This window comes from Cheilinus undulatus, linkage group 4, assembly GCF_018320785.1.
Source record: "Cheilinus undulatus linkage group 4, ASM1832078v1, whole genome shotgun sequence".
Classification (NCBI taxonomy): Eukaryota; Metazoa; Chordata; class Actinopteri; order Labriformes; family Labridae; genus Cheilinus; species Cheilinus undulatus.
The window spans coordinates 16351311-16375960 of NC_054868.1; the positions used below are offsets into that span (position 1 = coordinate 16351311).

Below are 24650 nucleotides of genomic sequence, written 5' to 3' on the forward strand. Positions count from 1 at the left end.
AGCTAGCTGAACTAATGAGCACTGCTGTGTGTGTGAGAACTTAAATTTTACTGTCAGTTTACTCTAGTATGTGTGTTTATCTGCAGAAGAGCCTTACATGTAGTTTTTTTAAACAGCAGAGCACCTAAAGAGACTGCAGGGTTTTCGGAAAAGAAAAAAAAAAATAGAAGCCCTTAACTTGAACTCATAACTCTTCATCATCCCTCCGATCACCATCAATCTTTTAAATGGCCTCTCCCTCATCTGCTATCAACCTGCTCTCTTCCATCGTCTTGTATAACTTCAGGCTCTTATCCACCTTACATCTTAACTGCTCATATAAGAAATAAGAACAAGAGCTGAGCAGCTTAGCTATAGCCCAATGGGCTTGTATCATATTGCATTTAGATGTCTCTTGGAGGGTGTTTGCCCTTTGCAGCAACAAAACAACACTATCCAAGGGTTTGATTTCAATGCACAATGTTAATTTAATCAAATTTGCTCCAAACATGCAAAAACAAATTTGCAAACATGTGCCTGGAAAAAATGTGGCAAAGTATATGATGTGTAGGGAGCCCTAAGCCGTAACCAGATGTGCATCCATATATTTTATTCTTTTCAATTTGCTATGATAACTATAACTTATTTATCTCTGAGTGTGTTTACAGTGACTTCAGTATCCCCAGTTTGGAGTCATATCCTGGTTTCCAGGATAGTCAAGTCTCTGTAAACACAGTCATTGTCTTAAGATAACAAAACTAGTCTTCACATGATAATATGCACATTTCTTGAAATCTCTAGAAAGCATCCAAAATGTATGTTTATAACAGAAGAGCAGTAAACAAAATGCAAGAATTTGCTTTTGTAATTTCAAAAATCATGTTTGTTTTCTCCTGTGTCTTTGTTCAAAGTGTTTTTTTTAATCTAAGGTTCAAGCCATAAAAATTTCATCAACTCATGTGGTTGAAAATGTTTTGATATCTGAATTTAGACTTTTCATTAAGGTGTTGGGGGGGTCCTGAGGCCACACCAGTGAAGAACCACTGCTATACACCCCAGTTGGCCTAAAACTGGTCAAGGCATTCCACACATGCAGCAGTTGCTGTGCCGGGCTTTGATCTGGAAGTCAAACAGCCTAAATGAGTCAAAACAAGCTGGGAAGAGAAGAAGATGGAGGTATCAGCATGACCAGTGCTAGAGTGAGAACCACACTATTTTGGACAGAGGAGGTGATCCAGTTCATGTTGTGCCAAATGAGATGCTATTTCACTGTTGGACACAATAAGTTGTTTTCTAACTTGTCATTTGTTTGATGTGTGACTTAATAGGCCAACTGGAAGAAGCTCCAGTGGTAACTAGCTGAAAGACAGCATTGCCTATCATAGCAGAAAACTCCCATGATAAATCGATTCTCTTTGGTGCTTGGACAGTCTGATAAGAACAACAGTCTAATTAAATGAACTAAACAAGCTTTTACCATTATTCTATTTCACATTGTAAACCTTTTGACTGACATATTATTATTTTCCAAGATGAGCTGGTAAATTTCATAGCCAATGCTTTAACATTCACATTCTGCAGACACAGAACAATAGTTTAAATTTGGAGCTAGCTACAACATGCTAAGAAAACTAGCATGTCACTCTCATGTACGCTACTGCAAAATACTACCAGTTACAACAAAACAAGTATTCTCAAAATGTTTTACCAAAGAAATGACCAGAAAATACATTAGTTCCCCAAAAATGAGCTGACATCATCAGCTGACAAAGTTCTAGATGTTATACTCTGCTCAGTAAAATACATTACCTTAGCCTTCTTTGTTAATTCTGTCTGGTTCCAGATAGGTAACAGGACAATGCTCCTTAATATATCTGCCTACTGTGGATAAACTAGCCTTTGTAAGCTATGTGATTTCACCACAGTGGCTACTTACTAGAGCTGTGAAATTAATCAAATTTAGATTTAATTGCAACAAATCACAAAAGGTGCAATATTTTTTTGACCTCAAATGTGTGTCAAAATACAAGTTAAATTCTTTTTTTGTTTTTTTTTAAGCAAAAATGTTATGATCTACACATGGTGTAAACAATGAAGTGTCAATTTATGTTAGAACACTTGGCTTTCATTTGGAGTTTTTGTCCAAGTGGGCTTTCATGAGTTTTGCCCTGAGGAGAGGCTTCCATAGCCACTCTTTCATAAGCCCAGATCAGATGGCTGCAGTGAAGTTTGTGGCTCTGGAACCACACAGGATCTCTGGAGCTCAGTCAGAGTTACCATCAGGTTCTTAGTCACCTCTCTTCCTAAGGTCCTTCTCCTCCAGTAGCTCAGTTTGGCCTGGTGACCAGCTCTTGGAAGAGTACTGGTTGTACCAAACTTCTTGCATTTGACAATTATGGAGGCCACTGTGCTCTTAAGAATCTTCAGTGCAGCAAATTTTTTTGGTGCCCCTCCCCCAGATCTGTGCCTAGCAGCAATCCTGTCTCAGAGCTCTGTTGGCAGTTTCTTTGACCTTGTGGCTTAGATTTTACTATGACATGCATTGTGAGCTGTGAGGCCTTCTATAGAGAGTTCTGAGCCTTTCCAAATTATGTCCAAACAATTTACAGGAGAGACAGAAGGTGTGATGACAGTATCCACAGATAGACTCCAATCAAAGTGCAGAAACATATCAGCAATAACTGAGTGAAATGGAAGGAACCTGAGTGAAATTTCAAGTGTTTCTGTAAAGAGTCTGAATGCTTATGCCAATCTAATTTTTCAGTTTTTATTCATTTATTTATTTTGTACTTATTAGCAAACATCTTTAAAATTAAGAGTGTGAATTAATGAGAATAACAATGAATTTAATCAGTATAAGTATATAAAATTGAAAACTGGTCTGACAACTTTCTCAGTGCACTGTATATAGATAGTTTTTGATCCTTTATTGGAACAGGTAAAAGATAAAGGGAGTACACTAAGCAAAAAAGTACAGGAAGTGTAAAAAGTCTGTACAAGAGCAATGTTTAATGTGTGAGGGCCATATGATTATCAAAAGAGGAAGGCAGGATAACTTGAGCTGAAACTGGTAGACAGTGTGGAATGGCAAAAATGATCATAAATAAATACACGTGAATTTCATAGCAAGAAATCACAGTGGAGCAATTATGAGTATATAAAATAGGCATATTAAATAGCACAGTGATAGCAGATCCTAATCTACATGAGTACAGATATAGGTGAGAGAATATCACCGAGGCACTGTGGAATAAACGTGGTAAAATCAAACAGTGCAGATGAAACACGAAACAATTACTAAATAATGTAGTGTCCAAGTTTATTTATTGTTGGTGCTTCCTCCCTGGCCCCCTAAATTCCTCCCCAGTTGAAATTTCTCTGTGAGTTTGTCCTCTTTTGCAATTATGTTCATGTTAGCCCAGAAAAGATCCTACTATGCCCTAAAGCAGCCTTTAATATGCCATTATGGTTGTTAAACCTTTTCCCTATTAGGTATTTAGTTTGAAGCTACAGTAGCTGGCACAAATTCACTGACTGCCTGCTAGAACTCATACTGGAAGACTGCAGCCAAGTCATATAATGATAAGCTGAGTTAGCAAATCACATACAAAGAAAGTGAATGCTCCTCCTGTATTCAATGATGCTAATACCAGAGCTAACACAATTGCTAATCCAGCCAAGCCTCAAGGGCAGGATGCCGATCAAATCAAATTGGAGAATTTTGTGCTAACAAGGTAGGACTTGAATTTGGATGGGATACAGAGGAGGAAAGACAAATGATAGAGAGAGATAGATAGAAAGAGAGAGAGCGAGAGCCCATGGCAGGCAGCAGGGAGACTGAGTAAGAAGGAAAAGTGATTTAATTTAGCTGTTGTGTTGTTATAGCCCAGCCACCAGGGAAAGCCCTTTTCATTTCTTTGTCTTCTTTGATCAAACTGTCGGTTTGAGTGGGATGGTGAGTTGCTGTGTTAGATGACAGGAGCTTACGCACAGAGAAACGATATCTCTGCACTTGGGAAGGGGAATGTACAAAAGTTGCTAAGTCACGGTGCCTTCTTGAGTTCTCATAACATGAGCGAGGGCCAGGAAGGTATCTGACTGGAACAGGCAGGATGCATAATAGCTTTCTCCTCCTCTCCTGCTGTCCATGCTGTATTCAGTCCACTCCCATGTGTATAAATGCTACTGTGTGTATGTGCTGTTCGCTAAAACATGGTTGCTGATGCATGCGGCTCGCTTATGGTGGCATCCGCAACAGATTATGTTTACAGAATCCACAACCAGACTGCAGATGCCCAGAAATTTTTCGTGAAGAAAAGCCCGTTTGTGTGTATGTGTGCGCTTGTGTGTGTGTCAGTTTGCGTAAAAGAAAGATGAACCTGTGTTCAATAGCCAGCCTGACAAAACAAATGAAAAATAGTTTAGAGTGAACATAAGCAACCTCCCTATTCCCCATCTATTTTATGCCACCAATTATAAAAAGACACATTTTTACTTTGGATCAAAACTACGATGACAAGACCAGACAGCTTCAACTATTCTATCATCAGCTTTATCGATAGGCCTTTCTTTTTTGGTCGATAAAAGCTAAAACAGGGGAGAGTCAGAAGTAAAATGTAGAGAAAATCAAAAGACAAACTTACAGGTAAAGTATTTTGATTCTAATTTTTGTTCATTTTTTGTACTTGAGTAAGTCCATTAAAATAATCAACACAAGCAAAAATCTGTAATAGTTTCATGATTTTCTGATTTGCATATTTGGGCAGTTTCTTAATGGGATTCAAAAATAATTGTTTAAAGGGCATTTGAAGTTTTAAAGAGTGGCATCTGTTTTTACTGAATTCAAGTGTAGCTGTGTCTGAAGTATTTACTACTCATGATATTCTTAAAGGATGTATTATGCAAGCATACAGTGTTATTGAGAATAATTATGCTTTATATTACTTTCTTTCAAATTAGGTGAAGCACTAATTAAATAAATCTGTTCTGATCACCAAGAAAATGTACAATTCTTGAATAATCTTGAGAATTTCACATACAATTTTTGCAGCCTTTTTCGCTGTGTATTTTCAGTGTTTCAGTTTGCAGGGCTCTATTGGAAAATGTGAAGTCATGAAAACTTAGCATAAACAGTAGGGAAATTTGTGTTTGGTAGGTTATTTTGTTGTTGTAACCACGCTTCTCAGCAAGAAATCTTATAATGTTGGAAAGCCTTTTTGTTTCCCTTTTAATTGGTGCCACATTTGTAAGGAACATACATTTGTGGGATGAATAGCAGAGCTGAGTATGTGGGCTGCACACATGAAAAATTTGCCAAACCATCTCCACAGCCTGAGACAGAACTCTATCCTCCACGATGACAAGAGTGAGGTTTATCAGAGACTACCTCCAGAATCTGGAGAGTGGAGAGGATGGAATGGCCTGCCAGCAGTCCTGACCTCAACTCCATCGAACACATGAGGGATCAGCTTTGTACCAGAGTGACCAACACAACCACACTGGCTGACTTGTGACAAATGCAATGGGATGCCATCCCACAGCAGTGTGAGACCAGGCTGGTGACCAGCATGAGGAGGAGGTGCCAGGCTGTTGTGGCTGTGTATGGTTCTTCCACACGCTACTGAAGCTCCTGTTTGTTGAATGAATAAATTGTTAAATTGCTAATATATCTTGCTTCTTTAGCCTTCAACCATCCAATCCACCAAACAACACAAAAGCTGTTTGGCGTTAGCTGAGAAGATTTGGCAAAACCCACATACTCAGCTCTGCTGCTCATCCCACAAATGTATTTTCCTTACAAATGTGGCATCATTTAAAAGGGAAACGCTATCACGTATATTGCTAAGAAGCATTGTTACAACAAAGAAACAATCTACTAAAAACAAATTTCCTTACTTTTTGTGTTAAGTTTATTTTGTGCACCATTCCATTTTAGAAAGTGTTGAATGGAAATGTGAGTAATGGGATTATTTGCATGAATTTCATACTCTTAATGAATAATGAATCAGGATATTTTTGATCCCAAACTTAATCGTTGATTAGTATTACTATTAAAAATAGTTTTAACAGTGAAAACTATAAAGGGCTTGATTTTACTATCTAGAAGAAGACATCGTACCAAGCAATGCTTTACCTACCCCAACCATTTAAAACTCAACAACCAGTCATGAGGTATTGACCCTTTGCATCAGACAGTTTTTGTGCAGAATACAAAGTGACTGCACATACTTAACAGATATAACCATTTCTATTAACTTAAATCTAAGAATCAATCTTTAATTACTGTGCTTAATGATTCACCTTCAATGGGGCAGTAGCGAGTGACCTTCTCCGGCATCAGCTGTCCCTCTTTGTGTCTGCAGTACACCTCAGCAATCTGTTGCCGACACTCCTTGCTCTTGGCTCTGGATAGAGCTGAAATGGCTTCCTTTCCACTGATCTCACACTTGGGTGGCTGGTCGTAGGTCACCTCCAGTGGTGCTGCGGTCACCTGCCTCCTGTGCGGGTGCTGATGTCTGTGTTGTGACTGTGCCTGCTGGACCTGTGAGGCACGGTTGTGCTGCCGTGAAACTCCTGCCACACCAGGGTAGGAGGCATTGTTGCTGACCACCAGCGACTGGTGGCCTACAGGCAGGACTTCGTTAGAGCTGCGACCCAGACTTGGTGAGCTCTCCCTCCAGGCCTGCTGTTGTGCGTGAGCCTTCTCTTGCAGATGCTCCCGCTGCTGTTTGCTGCTGGTGGCACCTACAGACTGCCGGTGTGGCTGAGAGCGTGCACCAAAGTTACTATTGTCTATATTCTCAAAGTCTTTGGGCACAGAATTCTCGTTGTTGCTGTCCACTCTGCTTTTCTCTTTCGGGCGATGAGAGTAGTATCCATCCTGAAACAAGGAAGACAAGAGAAGCGTGGTAAATGAAAGGGAAGTGTGAAAAAAGGAGGAGGGAGGGCACAAACAAGGAAAACAAGATCGGAATTGAGTGACGGTGGTGCATATCAAATGTCGGATTAACAATCAATGTGGCATGAATGAGTGGGCAGGGCTGTACTGAACCATGAGGCATGAAATAAAGCAGTGAGGTACTGAGAGAGGGGACTATAAGATGCAACCTAACCGAGGTGATCCAGGGCTGAGGGCTCTACTGCTCCATGCCATCATCAGATTAGCTCTGGTTTCAATTAGATTCTCCCTCAAATGGGCCCAGCACCCCATAAACAGATTACCAAGGGGGGGATAAAGGCCCGAAATATGACTGTAAGATAGTACTGCAGTTTGTGTTCATGTGTGTGTATGTGTTATTTTTTTTTTTTTAGTGGGGCCACATAAGAATGTGAAGGAATTGTAGTGGTGTCACGTGTGACTGGAAAGGCTGCACTTGACAGCACAGTGCATCTGCATATGTGAGATAGTGTGTGTGCGTGCGTGAATGTCTGAATGTACAATTTCCCTATCTTTCCAGCAGAATAGGCTGAAAGCGAAGGGGGAGCACTGGGGAGAACAGAAAGAGGAAAAAAGGGTAATGAGTGAAAGTGGGGAGTGTGAGGCGAAGGAGCACTGACACGAGGCATGGGTGCTGCTTCCAGGAAGCGCCAGCTTTCTCCACTGAAATGTGCTACGATGCATCAAACAGAAGACTAAAGAAAGCTGCCTGGCTGCCACACCACAGTTGTACACCTTGCTAGACGCAAGGGAGGAGGAGGAGGAGGGGGAGGGGGAGTTAGGTGTACAGAACGACAAACAGCAGCTAAGGAAAGATAGAGCCTATAACAACACAGGTCCCTGATGTGTTTCTCCATTTACAAGACACAGAGAAAAAAAAAAGAGAAAGGAGGAGGGGGAGCTAAGTGCAATATGAGGTAGGTGAGACAGAATGGAAACAGGTGAGAGACACTAAAAGAAGCAAGTCGGATGCTATTGTAAGGCAGCTAAAAAGCATGAAAATGTCCCTCCAGCCCTAAAGCAAGGCCTGTTATCAGACCATCAAGCGTCCCTGTCTGCAAACACCTTGTAGCAGCACAATTACAGAGGTGTCTGCATGACACACTTTCCCATTCGGAGAGACAGAAAGTGGGATGATAATATAGAAGTGAAACAAGAAACAACAAACTAGATAAAAACAGAGGGGGAATAATATTGTCATTGTCAGCTCCTTTTAAGCCACTTCCCTGGCAGAGGTTTGATTCTTTTAAGCTACCTCTAAGCTTCTGCCTCTCATTTCCTAATTTATTTCTATCCATGTATTACTGACTTCCCCTCTTTTCCTCCATCATACTTCTCTTTACACGTCCCAGTCCCACCTCGTGCCCTTCTTCCCTCACTTCCCATGCCTTCTGCTTCTCACCTTGTTCCTTTATCCCATCATCTGCTCCCCATTTCACATCTTTCACACCCCCTCCTCTCCTTCACCTTTATTCTCAGCTTCATCCCTGCTCCTGCCTGTCATAACCTCTCTCATCCCCTCCCCTTCTTGTCTTCCTCTACTTTCTTCACCCTGCCAGTTTAAACAGACCGTGTTGTCTGAATAGCAAACCTGCTAATCCTGCGTGTAACAGCTGCTTAGGCCAGTGATCACCTAAAAAGAAATCCCTACTTGCTGAGTTTCAAAGGGAATGCTTTAGGAGGCTAATCCATGCAGTGCAAGTGACTGGATGTTTGCAGAGGTAAAATGAGGCTGTGAGCATTCATGATTGTGTGTCTGCAGAGCATGCTCCGAGTATTTTTTACTTAAAGAGAGCAAGTAGAGAAGACTCAGCATGTGTTTGCTCTGTAGAAAAGGATATTCTCATGTTAGCCTTACAGTGAGACAAGAAGAGGAAGGGGGATGCAATCAAATCTGAAAAATGCCCAAGTGAATACAGAATTAAAACAAGAGATTGTAAGTGTCAGAAAACATGTTAGCAGGGTTAAACCCTCCCTTTATAATACAGAAAAGATGAGCACCATTCAACAAATAGTTCAAACATCAGTGATACCTAGAGTAATGGAGCTGGTGAAACAGAACCCGACATTTACAAGAAACATGTTCTACTTTCCTGTCCCTCATTTACTCTGCTTTCATCATGTTTATGAGCAACAAGTGTCATGGCATGCCCTTTGATTCGTTGATCATCTGGGTGAAGTTCAGGTCACCAGTTTTTGACCAGTGAAACAACTGTAGCATTACAGATGCAAGGGATGCTAAGAAACTAACTCGGTATCTTTAAATGAAATCAATATAGTTCATAAAGGTGACAGAGAAATAGATTCACGTAAGAATGACTACAATTCTGAATATATTCAATATTTCCAAGAATCAATATTTTCATCACATCTGAGTGCATTTTCAACCTGAGCACACTGCTGTGTGCCATCCCTGTAGCAGGTGGATGTGTAGCTCGTATGCTGTGCTGCTAGCATTAGTAGTGCTAGTCTTAAGTGTCGGCGATTGTTTCTGTACTCATGTTCTGTCTGCATTGTCTGTGGACCTGTGAGTTAGCCTGTCTCATTTTGACAAAATAAAGGCTCACTGTGGACTCTATAATCCCAGGTAAGAGGCAGCCTGACCCAACATGTTCACTAAGTGTGCAATGTAGCTTCTTCCGGAAAATGAATTGTTAGATACTTAAAGATGTACATCTCTAATAGTTAATCTAATATTGCAGAGTAAAATAGATTGATGCATCTGTTTAATTATCCAACTTGTGGTGCTAATTCTGTTAGCCTGTTAATGGCTTTTTTTAAATTATGTGTTAGCCAGTAGGCTGTACCACCACTTTTTGGGGGGTAAGGGGGCTTGTGCGTGCCTCAAGGAGAGGACTCACTGAGTCTTATTACAAAGGACAAAGAAGAACTCAGCTGCAAGCACATAGGCCCACTTGTTTGAGAAAACTAGCATGCAATATCCCTGAATGACCACATCAAACCTCTATGTACCATTTAAAATAGACTTTTAGGATGGGCTCCAGTCAGCATATCATACTCATCCAATATTACTCTGTCATATAAACATTTGAACAAACAGATCTGGAGCAATGCCAACACATTGAACTACAGAGTGAGATTACTGAAACAATCAGAGAGTGACATCCTTTTGAACCCTTTACACTCATCTAAATAAAAATCTCCAACAACAGTCTGACAGACCATTACCTCTGGTTTTGCTATTCCCTGCTGTTGCATTATACTGATCAGAATTGTGGGCCTAAATTTAACTTTTTTGGAACATGAACAAAACTGTTAGTGAAGCACTTATGGTTCTGTTTGATTGCTGTTCAATCATCGTGGATGCATGTGTGCAGGAGAATAAACATTGTGATCTCAGTAGCAGTGGCAGACAATTTTGTCAGACAAACTATGCTGTGGGTTTTGGAAATGATTAGATTTAGCTTTTTCAACTATATTTGACTTTTGGACTTTCAATGTAGGAAAATCAATAGACGTGCTTTTCCCTCCATCAGCTGTGCAGGTAGCATGGTTCTAGCTGATACAGGAGAAATATCACATACACTAGCTTAATTTGTCAGTGGATTAATTGTTTTCAGCAGATATCTTAGTTAAAACCAGGCTGAGCTAGTGCTGCTGCCAGTGAAGTTGCTGTCACTATCTGTTCTCTTCTATCTTGATGCCAGGAGGAAATTAGTAATGAATCACTCTCCTGAGGAGCTCTTGTCTTTTTTGGGGCTTCAAACACCTCCTGGCTCCCCTGTGGTTTGCACCCTGGTGTTAGCAAGCTAACAAACTTTTTAAAGAATCTAACTAAGATGAACATACCAGACCATCTGTGCACCTCACCTCAGAGAATAATGCACCATCCCCACACTATTTTAGCTATACAGTAAACCCAGACTCACACAAAGTAAGTTAACTTTACTCAACATTCAAGTACTCATTACTAGGTCAAATCAGGCAGTGTTTAATTACAAGGTGAAGGAAATGACTTCACTGTTGTTTCAAGTAAAGTCATTTTAAAGTGACCAGGTACTCTCTGAGGGCTGGGCTGCCAATTCGCTTATTCACACCACTGTCCAATAGGTGGAGGTAACCAGCTTAAAGGAACACTCAAACAAGCCTAAAAGAAGACGAAATTTTACAGTCTGGGCCTTCTGAGCAAGTGCTTGAGCCAAGTTTGCCCATGTTGTAAACAAAAATGAGGAGGACAACACAAAATATCTGTGATTAAATTTTTAATGTAATCAACTACCTTTATTTTGAGTTCTATTAACTCAACAAGGATTGTAGTGTAAATTATGCATATTAAGTTGATTAATACTCAAAAAATGTATTTCCACTACTTAAAAACTTTGACATAATCAGTTTCAACAAATATTTTGAGTATATTCAACTTGTTCGGCTTAACAGCGTAGTATAAAATGGGTATTACGTGTACTCTTAATTTTCGCATTTGTAAATCTCACATAATTTATCAACCTCTAATTACAAAGTAGTGTACTGAGTAGGGCTGGGCAATTAATAACAAATTAGATTAAAACACAATATGGCCTGCTGCAATTTAAAAATTGCAGAAGTTGCAATATTTCTTTAACTTGGTGTCAAATACCAGTTTAATACATTCATTTTTTGCAGCAGCAGAGATTTTATGCACATTGTGCAAACATTTTTTTAGAATGGTTTACAAAAATCTTCCCTTCTGTGATTTATGTACATTTTTCTTAATCAAAACAACAGACACGAAAATGATAATCCCCTTCAATAAAGCAATAGGTAACAAATTTGCAGTATGAGCAAAAATAATTGCAATCAGATATTTTTTTAATCATTCTGCCCTAGTTCATTTTTTTATATTAGTTCACAGAAATCATACACCCAGCCACAATCAGCTGATAGCCAGCTGATCCCAATTATTGCCTCCCAGCACCCACAACCAATCAAAGCTCTTTCTCTCAACACAGCGGCCCATTTAAATATGTCGTACTTCTCACTAATCATTGCTTGCATTAATGCTAATGCGCCACGCCGCTGCTGTTGCTGCTGGCAAAGCTCAACTTCCTCCACCCCAGCTGCCTCCTTTCAAGCTTAAAGTGTGTTGTATCTTCAAAATCGTGCTATTATGGATTAAATGTTTCAAAAATAATTCCATTGTTTTCAATATCCATTGTCATGAATATATCTGCTTGACAAACCCAAGGATCTTCTTTTGAGCAGATCTTCACTGGCAAGTAAAACTGAATATCCATTTTGCAACAAAATGTTTAAATGTATGATGACAGTGTTCCTGACAGAATAAAGGTTATAAAATAGAATGATTTATTGCTTGAATTTGTTAAGAAATACACAAGACGAGGAACCTAAAAATAATTGCATATTAAATGGCAGTTGTAATATGGGAAAAAAAAATCGCAATTAGATTATTTTTGCAAATCGTTCAGCCCTAATACTGAGATATTAAACTTTAGTACAAGTGCACAAGACTAAAACAGCTTTGGTCAATGCAACACAACATCTTCTTTCAAATCATCAAACACAAGCTGATGCAGCATTTCTTTTATTTTTTTTATCACTGCTTTCATACAGCATGAACCTCCACAAAAGTATACTTAGCTCCTCTCTACAGAGACAGTTTCACAGCCAGGATAGGTTTATCTGAGACATGTCTAGCTTCAGAATTAATGTTCATAAACTGTTAGCTTTTGGCTTTCACCTGAAGATCATTAAACTTAAAATAAATAAATAAATAAATAAACAAAAATATGAGTCCTGTATTTTATAGTGCACAGCAAGTTATTTGTATATCTAAATTGTTTTGTCTTGTCTATGTGAACATCACATAGTTAGCTTAGCATAAAGAGTTAGGGTAAAGGGAAACAGTCAGCCCTTCCTGTTACTCTTATGCCATAAATTGACATTATTTTATTCTCTGTGTTCACCTTGCATAAAGTGGCATAGAAATGACAACTAACCGATGTGTCGTGCCTTCACAACAAGCTGAGAGACTTAAGGAAGTTACTGATACCAGCTGAGTTATGTTAAGCTAAGCTAACCAGTTAGTGACAGAAGCTTTTTCTCCACAGTGCAGACATAACAGTGGCATTAATCTTCTGGTGTCTTTCCTAAATGTCATCCCATTCCTTTAAGTTTGCAGGTGAAATAAGCAGGGAATGCCAACACATAAAATATATTTACCACCTGTATAGGTCTACAGCAGTGATCATCAGCTGGTGGCCCACAGGCCATATCAGGCCCCCCAAACCTTCCCATACAGCCCTGAAAAGACCATGAAGTTTAGAGAACCTCTGTCTTTTTCCGAGTTTTTGTTCTTTATATCCCTTTAGCTTTTAAATCAACCTCAAAACAAACATTGTTGAAACAGTTTTATCTGGAATTAATTAGAGTCTGCCCTTTTTAACACCCCCCACCCCCACATCAGCCATTATTAGTAACCATGATGCATGACAAACACATTCTAATTGGTTAAATCTGCAGGGGGGTTTGTGTTAACCCTAAACTTAGGCTCTTGGACATTGCAGCTTTCCTTGCCTGAGATTTTAAAGAAAAGACCTGCTTCATGCCTGTGTTTCTCACTTATCAGGACACAGCACAGAGTAAAACCCAGTGATGAACATGACAACCCCAGAAATATGGAGCTAAAATATCTAAAGTGCTTCCTTATGGCTGGCTGCTGTATTGGAAGTAGGGGCTGATCTCACTGTCAATGCCTGAAAATTAGAGGAAATAGAAATACCAATACAATAATATGTCGATTAAACCAAAAATATTTATTTAGTTCAGTTCATTGAAAAGTCTGGCCCCTACAGCATCAGCCAAAACAAAAATTCTGGCCCATGTACAAATGTAGTTGATGACCTCTTGTTTACAGTATATGGACCAGTAACTGAGCTGATTGTTTTACTAAACTGATAATTATCCTCAAAATAATGCTGGCTCGCTATAATACTAAAAAACATATGGATGTAAAGAAGAGAAGTCTAAACATTTTTTTGGGAGATCTGAGAAACAACATTTGTCAATTAGTCAATGACAGTTTGCAAAAATGTCTTTTGTCCAAAAATGCTCAAAACCCCCTAAACACTGAAATCTCAATCATGTAATGAACATATAAGCAAGAAATAATTAATTAATGGCCAATGAGTGACTTTTAACTCTTAACTCATATTATTTGAGAATAATTTCTAATTATTTGGACAGACTGAACTGATTAACCATCTGCTCATGTAAGCCTGCTATTAATATTGGCTACACTGCTTCCTTCAATCCCAGCTTATTGTAATTGTTTCAATCTCAAATAAAAGCTAAAATGCATTACTTAGATGTTGATTTATTGCAATTGAATTGACCCTGATAAGAGTGAGATGCAGTCAGCCCCATGTGGCCCTTCAATGAAAATGAGTGCTATTTGTAAGCTGGCACTGAGGAGATTCCTGTGGATAAATAAATAAATAATCTTCACACACTACCCCCTTTCTCCCTTTTCTCACCCTCCCTCTGTGAGCAAAGGACTCCAGTAGCCATGCCGCTCTTTAATCTCAGGGCCTGGGCTCCAAGCAGGAAGTGGTGTGGCACCGAATTAATCGTAGTGGCGGCTGTTGGAGATAGGGGCTGTGCTGGGCTGCAGATGAGGCTGGTAGCTGGGGGAGGGAGCTATCGATTGTTACAGGGGGAAATGTTTTCTACTACCTGGGAGTGTCGGGGAGGCCCAGCCAGGATTGCCTGGCATGCAGTGTACTGGTTGTGCACACTCACACAAATACACATACAAATACACAAACGGCCCTCCCAGAGCTCTGCTGAGGAGTGAGGAAAAAGCGAAAGGGGTAACATTAAAATCATCCATCACTGGAAGGTACATTTAGAGAGGCCTGTGGGGCTAGGAGTTTAAGCATCCCCCCGGGAATGGTTTAGTCCATTTCTCAATACAGAGTTGGCCTTTTTCACTTTCCCCTGTTTCCTTTGCCACAGGGGGAAATATTTCACCTGTCCTTTATTCTTTCTTCCTTTCACGTCATTGTCCACAGTCTCCTGTGCAGCAGAGAAAGAAAGCACATATCTCTCTCTCAGCACCTGTCCAGTTTCACCGCTCACCTCCTCCTCTTCTTCTTTCCAGCGTTATCATCCCTCGCTCTAGGAAAAAAGCTGTTCATCTGCTCCGCCCTCCTCTCCTCCTTCCTAATGCCATCATTTACAGGTGCAGTCCCATGGTAGATGTGAGGGAGAGCAAGGTAGCAGCCTATATCAGTTTCTACCCCCCACCCCCCTGTCAGCTTCCTTTTAAAGACACCATTCCTGAGGGCCCTGAGCTGAGATAAGCTTCTGCGTGTGCCAGCAGTGTGTTCTCTGTCAACACAAGCTGGTGCATGAACAGGCAGGCACGCAATCATACCAGGATGCACGTAAACATAAAGTCAAATTTGTTAAGAAATAAAGTACTGCCTTTGTGTGAGTAGAAGGTTGTTGAGTCACCTCAGCAGCGTGCAGGATGGCTTCTGCTCTTACCTGCCTGCCATGTGGCTAACCAGCTCAGATTAATTACCTGGACTGAATCCCTGCGATACTCTGAGCAAGATGTGTTGTCTGGCATGACATAGGAGACTGACGCACTAACAGACTTAGTGCACAGCTGCTCGAGCACCTCAGCAGACCGTGAGTAGAAATGAGCCAGGCTACAGCTGGGATGACCTAAATGCTTAGAAGTCTACTTATCATGGCTTATCAGCTGTAAAGTCTGGGTGCGAAAGCGGTTGCTCTTCTCTGCTCTCTTGGATTTACAGTTTAGGTGTCAATTGCTATGGTAAGGTAGACTCTGCTTAAATTTAATTCAATAGCATGCAGCTAACATAAAGACTTTTAAAAGGTCTAAACAGCAGCTACCAATTTAAAAAGGGTAAAAACAATGAATATGAGACATGGAGAGATATTTTCTGATGCCCCAGTCAAGTGGATTTCACAAGAGATTTTGTGCTTTCTTTCTAGGGTTTCACTGCATTCTATCTTCTAGTTATGAATATTTCCTGAGTTTCTGCTTCCTTTTTCTCTCTCTTTTACCCATTGGCAAATCCCTTCAATCCCCTTTTCTCCCGAAGGCTAAATCTGAAGGAATGCTGGTCACATGTAATGTAAGTGTGTGTGCGCAAATGCACGATTAGCAGCAGCTCTGAATGAACCGGCTGGTTTTGGTATGCACAGAAGCCTCTTGTTGTGTGCCCCGCGACAAGCCCCCGAGCTAAAGTGGTGAAAGGGGAATGTGTCTTTGTGTGTGTGTGCGTGTGTGCAAATGTGTTACAAATACCTTGAGGAGACAGACAGCAAGACCCTCCGAAAACTACTTAACAGCTTTTGATTTGGTTGTGGAATTGCAGAGAAACGATGCATTATCTAAAGAAAATGTAGAAAACGTGTTTTTAAAGCCTCTTGTCTGTGAATTTTTATCAATGGATGATAGTAATCTGCTACTTACAGTTGAAACAACTGAAATAGAACAAAATCTTTTTCAGACTGTGGTCTAAGGGTTGAGGTTTGTGGGTGTTCACTTAAACCAGAGGGCAGAGGTGAACTCACAGTCCGATGCTGAATTTCCACTTTAGTTGAATATTCTTCTGTTTCATTTAGAAAGCCGTTCAGACTATATTTGTATGGATTTCAGCAGAGCAAGAAGAGAAAACACAGACTTTTGCACTCTAAACAACAGATGAAAGAAGACAGAGTTCGTCTTTCTCCTAAAAAGTAGCTCCTTGCACAAAACAGCAAAGTAATAAAAATCTAGAAGAAAAGCATAAACTGTGGGGGGATTCTCTTGGTTGTTCTAGCAAGGCCTCAGTGGAATTTAAAATAATTCTGCTTCCTTCACAATATAATTTGCATAGCACTGCAATTGTCTTCAGATCTTTTGCAACATTCTAACCAGTGCAGTTTGTTTTCATAATGCTTTACACCCTCAAAGCACTGGGGTTCTCTGGTGGAGCACAAATCTTTGCAGTTCAATCTTCATTAAACATGATGTTCAAGGCCCTGCACACTCGCTACAATTTCACACAGGTGATATGTAATGCTATAGCTGATTAGTCTCTGGAGTGTGTGAGCATATGCAAACTGAGTGCAACTAAGGCTTCCATCACTCTTCTGCTCACTTTGTGTGATCTAACAATATCTACAAGGGTTGTCTTTTTGTCTTTATGTGTCACTTTTCAAACACAAGTTATACTGTGTCTGTTTCACTCTGATTTATGTAACAGAAACTAAATTCAAGTGCCAGTAAAAATGATTTACAATGGAATCACATTCATATCTACCATTCAAAATGTCCAAAAATCAATATTTGTAAACATACTTTATTACATCCTGAGTGTATTTTGAACTGCAACCAGCACTGAAGTATTCTTCAGTGTGCTATCTCAGACACAGACACTGCAGGGTGTATGGCTCAGCTGCGCTATTAGAATTAGCAGTGCTAGCTCTTAGTTTTGAGCAGGAGAGATCACGAGCACGGGTTTGCATTTTCTACACCTACACCAGGTAATTCGGGATCTCTCCTGCTCAAAACTTTCAAATGAAGTTTCTCTGCTGTCTCTTTCAGCACGCTGACTCTCCATCTGTGTAAGTTCTTCTTTGGTGTACCCTGGTTCAGACAAATATCCTCTCGTATCCACAGTAAACAGCACATCATCATCACTTGAGTTGAAATTGCTCATATCATCTTTGTTTTAGTTTGATGTAGTGTTATTATCCCTGTAGAAATCCGCAGACCCACACAGCTGATCAGAGAATCAGTGCGCAGCGGAAGGAGACAAAATGCCGAAAACTTCATCGGAAATTTTTTGGGGAGAAATGAAGTGCTTTGTATGTTTTCAACACAGCGTACAGGAGAGCCAACATATTTTTATGGAAAACTTGTTAAACTACGCAGATAAAACTTTCTTATCAATAGCCATTATGCCACGTATCTCTCTGAGCTCTTAATAACCACAGGATCAACTTTCACAGAAATCACTGGAGGCTAATGCCACTACTATAGCCTTATACAACCATTTTCAGAAATCCCGAAATATCCCTTGAAGTATCTGACATACTTACATACTGCCTGTACTGTCTGAAGAGCCCTGAGTTACACAGCCAGGCCTGTTTTCCAAAAGAAAAGTTTTAAGACTCACAATGGATCCTTCATTCCCAGCCAAGAGAATAGCTGACCCTACCTTTCTGTTTACTGTGCAAAACTGAAGTAACATCGCTTACTCCAGGAACAGTTCATTTGTATTAACTTACATCATACAGACACTTTCCCCAGTAATGAATATCAGCCAACAACTGCTAACCAGCATGTAAGAAAAGAAAAATAACAGGATCTCTTGTACAGCTGATGAGTTTCTGATTAATACCTTTCCTGCTTAAGCCCTCATATTTTATTCATATTAAGATATAAGACAAGATATAATAACCAGAAAGTTGTTGTAGTTTTATATTTGATGTACAGATTTGATAGTTGTATCAATGTTTTTGTCGTGCTCTAACTCCTGCTGATTCTCCACTCAGGAAAGCATTATTTTTTCTCTGAAAAATAGCTCAAATTTAATGCTGGGATAGTAAAATCCCTGGCGATAAGTTATCAGTAAAACACAATTCAATTAAGAGTAGCACAGGGGATCAATGGGAATTCCTATTCTCCCTAGAAAAGTAGCTGTTTTGGCCTCCAGACGGATTGATTCAGTTCCACCTCTAATGTCTTCAATAGCTACAACTGTTTTTAACTCTTAGATTAGAAAAAAATCATTCCCCTCATCTTTGATTCCTTGTCTATGCTTGGAATCAGTTAAATTCAACATTTTCAACATGTTTCAGCATCTTGAATGTGGACATTTTAACTCATCAATTGGTTAAGCTCCCTGTGTTTCACTCAAAATGTGCACACAAGTATATAAATTGTAAATGAGTCGCTGTATGTATGAAAAATTAACATGGAACTGAACTGAACTGAACATTATTGTGGAGGAATAAGGAAATGTGTTCATATCAAGATTATTTTCCTCTGGAACTTCCCCTGAAATTGGATTAAGAAGAAACAGAGTTAAAAGTAGACCTGAAATAACCTCAAGATTTATTCTGAGTGTGTACTAACAACAAGGGGACTCACACTGGGAACAATATTAGAGCGAAAATCCCCAAAGCATGTGGCAGAAGTGAGGCCAGGCTGCCTGTGTATGAGGCAAGGCTTGGTTCACCTCCCCCTAATCATCCAAACAGCTTACATAGGGAGATAACTAAACACACACAGCCGCACTTACACACCTATCTTTACCACATGTGAGACTACTTGGGGTCGATCTGTGTTTTGTGCTGCGTGTTGTTGTGTTGGAGTTGTATATGAATTCTCCACAGCAGAGGAAGCAAGGGTTAGAAATTGTGGAGAGCACTGAATTGGAAATTGAAATGTTTTGCCTCAGTGTTCATGTTCACTGGAGAGAGAAGTGCAGTGAATTAAGAAAAAAAACAAAAAACAAAAAGAAAAATTTTTCTCCAACCAAAGACTGGCTACTATGCAGAATAAGGTATATCCAAAGACACTTATCCATCACAAACTGAAATATCACGTTCTATTTTCATGAACATCCTTATGCATGTGTAACATATTCTTTGTCTTGAGAGGGCCAAAATGTTAGCAACATTAAATAAGTCTATTTAGTTTTAAAAAAAGCTGTGTGTTTGTTTCCTCGGGTCTCGACATAGCCAGGTATGGATGGTAGAGTGCATGGGTAAGGGCAGTTTTCACATATAGTATAACAGATATAAGCCCCAATGCACAGATCTGACACTGAAAAAATGATGAAGATTTCTCTTATGTAATCCAATAATTGGAGACTAAGGTGAATGACTGAGAGTTTATATGGTCACACAGCTATGGAGTTTCCTTCAACAACATTCCTCCTGATGTGAAAAATATCTCCTTTTCTCCCTGGGATTAATTTATCTTCATTCTTTTTTTTTTAACTAACAGAGAATTAAATAGAAAATAAAAAAAATAAAAATAAGTAACAAATACAATCTCATGTACGAATTAATAACAAGTGTTCATTTCCAGTGTTGAAGCTAATGCGGATGTCAAGAAAACTTGAGTTTCTCAAGTATCACCTTGAGTTTGCTTACCCCAGAAATCCCATCCATACTCGTTCAAAAAAGCCAAATTCTACAACAGGAACAAGAGTAATTACAGCAAACAAGACTAGCTTAAAACCTAGTATAAGGCTGGTGACTGAAACTATCTGGGACGCTTGTTTTAATGCCAGACAGAGGAGAGGAGTGCCTACTCCCCCGAACAAGGTATCCACAGCTCTATGGACAGAGCATTTACCTGACACGCCTGATAGCCCGTGTATGCATTGCATGGATTTATTTCACATTCATGTGGGAAAGCTCCCATAGAAAGCACTTGGGAAGGGCAGGACTTTTCATTCTGTCTGTCACATTCATGACGGGCCAATTAGAGGGACAAGACCAAACAATGTCCTGTATGGTGTAACTCTTGAGCTGACAGGCTATGCTGTCGTAGACAGGCGGAGCTTCTCCTGTGTCTCTATGTTCTTGTTTTAAAAAGAAATGTGGTCCATATAAACAGCTACTTTCCTACAGCTACATTCTAGCTAATAGCTACCATGGCAGCAGCCATAGGAACCCTGAAAAACCACACCTATAATGATCACAAACCTGTGCTAAAGCTAACTGGGAAAACAGCAAGAACATCTTTTCTGTCATGAAAAGCATTCAGTATTGCTCTCTGCCCTTGTTTTAGTATAGAAATGTTGTCCAGTTCTGCCAAACCTGCTGCTGTGGCTACGTCCAAGCTAATTACTCCACTAGCAGCCATTGTATACAGCCACTTCCACAACAACTAGGTCAGCAGAAGAGTGAACAAATCTGTAACATCATGAAAAGCTTTTGGTGCTGTTTGTTTATTCCAAACAGAAACATGATCCAGTTGTAGTAAAAATGATGCTATGCCAAAGCTTTATTTGAGGTAATCACCATACGGAGGCAGCATTGCAAATGGCTTTACAACTAAACGCTGCCCGTGGCTACCGCCTTGAGCTCCACAAATGATGCTGATTCTTCTGAACAGTGTTTGGTTTGGAATCAGCTGTGGATTGGAGCTTTTCATGATGGACTGCCTGATGACAAACATAGAGTCTGGTAAATCCATCTGCTTTGCCAGGTTACAGAGCATGGTGTCAGAAGAGGTCCACTATGCTCCATGATCTGCCATTTGATGTTGCTTTAAACATTTTGCAATACACAGCGAATGGCGATACTATATACTGTGATATACTCATATCTATACCATTTTTAAGCTGTTTAGCTGGTTCAGCAGTAGCCTTGCCTTCATTTTTATCATATTACTGTGGTATTTTATTTTCATGCAGCACTCCTTGCAAAGCCCATGTGTCATGTCCATGTTGTGTGTGCCCTGCTTGCATTCATAATGTCATTTCCATGGTGCAGCCATATTAGTTGAACTATCTCCTGCTGCATCAAGTGGACAGAAAAGCAACTGATGCTATTTATCCAGTATCATAGACTTCCGTACATTATTAGCAATGAATTTGAAAAAAAAAAACAAAAACAAAAATGATACTTGGCAGAAGAACAATACGATATACCGCCGCACAAAATATCACAATACTATGCTGTATTGATTTTTTCCCTCACCCCTACTACACACCACTTTACTTTAATTTTCTACTTAAAAAAAAAGGTCATACCATGTTGTTGCTACTACAGGCTAACTGCTAAGCTTCACAAATTAACATCCCCAGAAAAGCTATGACAGTAAGGTAGTGGCCATTAACTGAAGCTACAGCAGCTTCTAGTGGTGGGAGGCTTCATTACAGTTTAAAAAAACATTAGACCAGCATTTCAAGTCTGTGTTTATGAAAAATGATGGGTAATCAGATTAACTGACTTGTAAATTTTGCGCTGGCTAATTTGATACATGAATCGAACCGTCTAAATGTTTAACCACGCGTATCCCTAGTACATGAGACCGATAACTGATATTTGAAAGCAATATGCATTTATTATGACCTACAAAATGTACTTTATGTGGCAAAAGTAAAACTGCATGATGAACAAAAAGGAAGGAAAATAAGCAATTTAGCCCAAGGTCTATCAGCATGAGAAACAGCACAGAGTAACACGGTGGAAGCAGGAAAACAGGAAGTGATGCTATGCGCTTGCTGTGTCAGTAGCACCCAGGAATAAGTGCTGACTGACTAGCACTCATGTGACATCTAGCCAATCAGACGGTGTACACAGGACATCTGGTGAGACCATGGAGAGTGAAATTAAAGCCAGAGGAGACACATGCATTGGAACCAAGGTTATGGACTTTGTGATATTATTTTATAGGTTATTGGTAAAATAAAATGCAGATAACGATTATCGGCCACATGCCAAGTATCTGCCTCAATAATTGGCCAGGCCAATAATCGGTCGACCTCTAGTTCACATCCCAACATCTTTCAGATAAGTAAAAAAATAACAGTTTCCTACACGTAGCCATTCATGAAAGTGAGATAGTAGGTTAACCTAGTGTCTGCTGGAGGTCTATGTAAGTATAAATTAGTCACCTTTACTGTTAATAATAAACCAGAGACTCCCACAGCCTCTGGCATAAAAGGATTTCTATTAAGAAACCTCAATGGTTTCTTCTGAGGTTTGCACAGTGTTTCCACAGTATAGTGCTGAATGACTTTCTCCTTACCTCATTACAGCTGTAGTCACTGTTTTGTTGGGAGGATATGGAGAATGATACTTGCCCAGGCACTGCTTCAAAACCTCCTCTTTCCTTGTCTTTTATTCTTAAAACCCCTTTCTGTCCTCTGTCCTGCTCTACCTCCTTGCTGGGTGAGTTTCCACATGACAACAGAAATCTAAATCATACGGCTTACACACTGTATATTAGGACTATATCTCTAAAGGGCATGAAAGCCCTTTAGCAAGCTATGAGAAGATACTGGCAACTCTCGTTCTGTGTCCCCTCTCCCCCTCCTCTTTCTAATACCGGCCTCTTATTTTTTGCTGTGAATAAACCCCAGAACTTTACATCTCCAGCTTTGAATGGGCCCCATCAGACGATTTCTGAGCCATATCTCACAAGGGCATGAAAAAGCCTTACCCCTCCTCTCCTCTCCGCACACCTCCCTGTTCATCCATGAAATGACACCCCTATTTAATCAATTGTGAATCATGAAATTTTGCACAAGAGACCCCTTTTCTCCGCACTTGACAGTGATTGAACTGCACAGCCATGCAATTCCATTCACCACGGCGATGAGAATAAAGGAGAGCGGGGGAGGGGCGACGCACTGTGCAGTGTTCGAGAGATGAAGGTGATTTCCCTGTGACATCATGGGCCCCTGCTCAATGGCACCGCAACAGAGGGTCCCTTCTGTGCATAGAGGCCACGTGGTCAGACGGAACAGTGGGAGCCTACAGCTGATCTATAGGGGTGAAAAGGAGGTGTATGTGTGTGTTTGGGCACGCATTTGTGTGTGAATGAGGCACAGAGGAACAGCCCTTCACACTAACATTTTACAGAGGTTTCAAAAAGACCAGGGGTTAAGAATAACAGGGAAAATGGAGAACAAGGGGGCTATAGGAGGAAGATTACAAGTGGAGGAGGGAGGAGGAGACGAATGAAAAAAGTCTGAGAGAAAAAGTACTTTGGAGGAGGAGAACAAAAGAGGGGGAGCAGAGATGGGGAAGAGACCCCTAATGGAAAAGGCCCCCCATTTTCTGCATGAAAGGGCTGGTGGGAATGACATGTGAATGTATGATCTAAGGTCTGTGTGGAGTGTGTCAGAGAACATAGCACAGATTCCAGGCCGCTGTGTGACATAACAGTGACAGGCCATGACCCCAGAGTGACACTCGAGCAGAGGTCAGATTGAATCAGCTTTCTGTGACTGTAGGTTGTTTTTTTGATTTATGCAAGATCCATTCATTTAAAATCTATGTATTTTTGCTGAGAAAGAGGAAGTCATAAAAAAGAGGACTGTGAGCAGTTTGTCACTTTTGTGTCAGTGTTTAAAGACAGCATGCAAATGATGTGCTAATATATCACAGTGGTGAGAGAGCATTGCTTTCACTTCCACAAAGTAAAAGCCAGTTCTGCTAGCTGGACAAGCCTTAAGAAACACAGTATTGGGAAATCTTCTAAAATAAGAAGAATATCATAGATGCAGGAATGGAAAGAAACTGCTGACTTTTGGTGGTCTAATGAATTTTTGTTCTTTTACCCAACCATGAGATTTTATTTAGCATATAAAGACTTACAAAGACACTGACATCTCATCAGACTAAACTGTAAAAATTACGACAATCTCCTTGGTGTTCTTCTAGAATAAACCATGCAAAATGTAACTGATTGAATAAGAACCAAAAGAACACAACATGTTTATGGTTAAGCTTAACCAGCCCTTACACTCATCCTGTCCCTTTCGTAGTTCATCCATGTCTTGTGTGTTTCTTGTAAAGCGTCCTTGGGTTTCTTGAAAGGCGCTATATAAATTCAAGATATTATCATTAATATTAACTGTGTTCCTTTGTTTGTCCATAAAACATGCTTATATGGTATAGCACTCCCCATGCTGGTTCCTTTGTCTTGTTCTCTGAAAATATAAAAGTCAAATTTTATTAACTGACATGATAAATTGACTTTTTCTAACATAAGGTAACA

The 24650-nt window shown here is 40.0% G+C and overlaps 1 protein-coding gene across 1 annotated transcript in view; it reads right to left on the reverse strand.

The window, feature by feature from the left end:
- Nucleotides 1–24650, reverse strand: part of xylt1 (xylosyltransferase I) — a 111752-nt gene that overhangs the window by 43290 nt on the left and 43812 nt on the right. The window contains exon 2 of the mRNA XM_041786170.1: nt 6280–6859. Coding sequence (XP_041642104.1) covers nt 6280–6859 — 580 coding nt within the window. The remainder of the gene's footprint in view (nt 1–6279; nt 6860–24650) is intronic.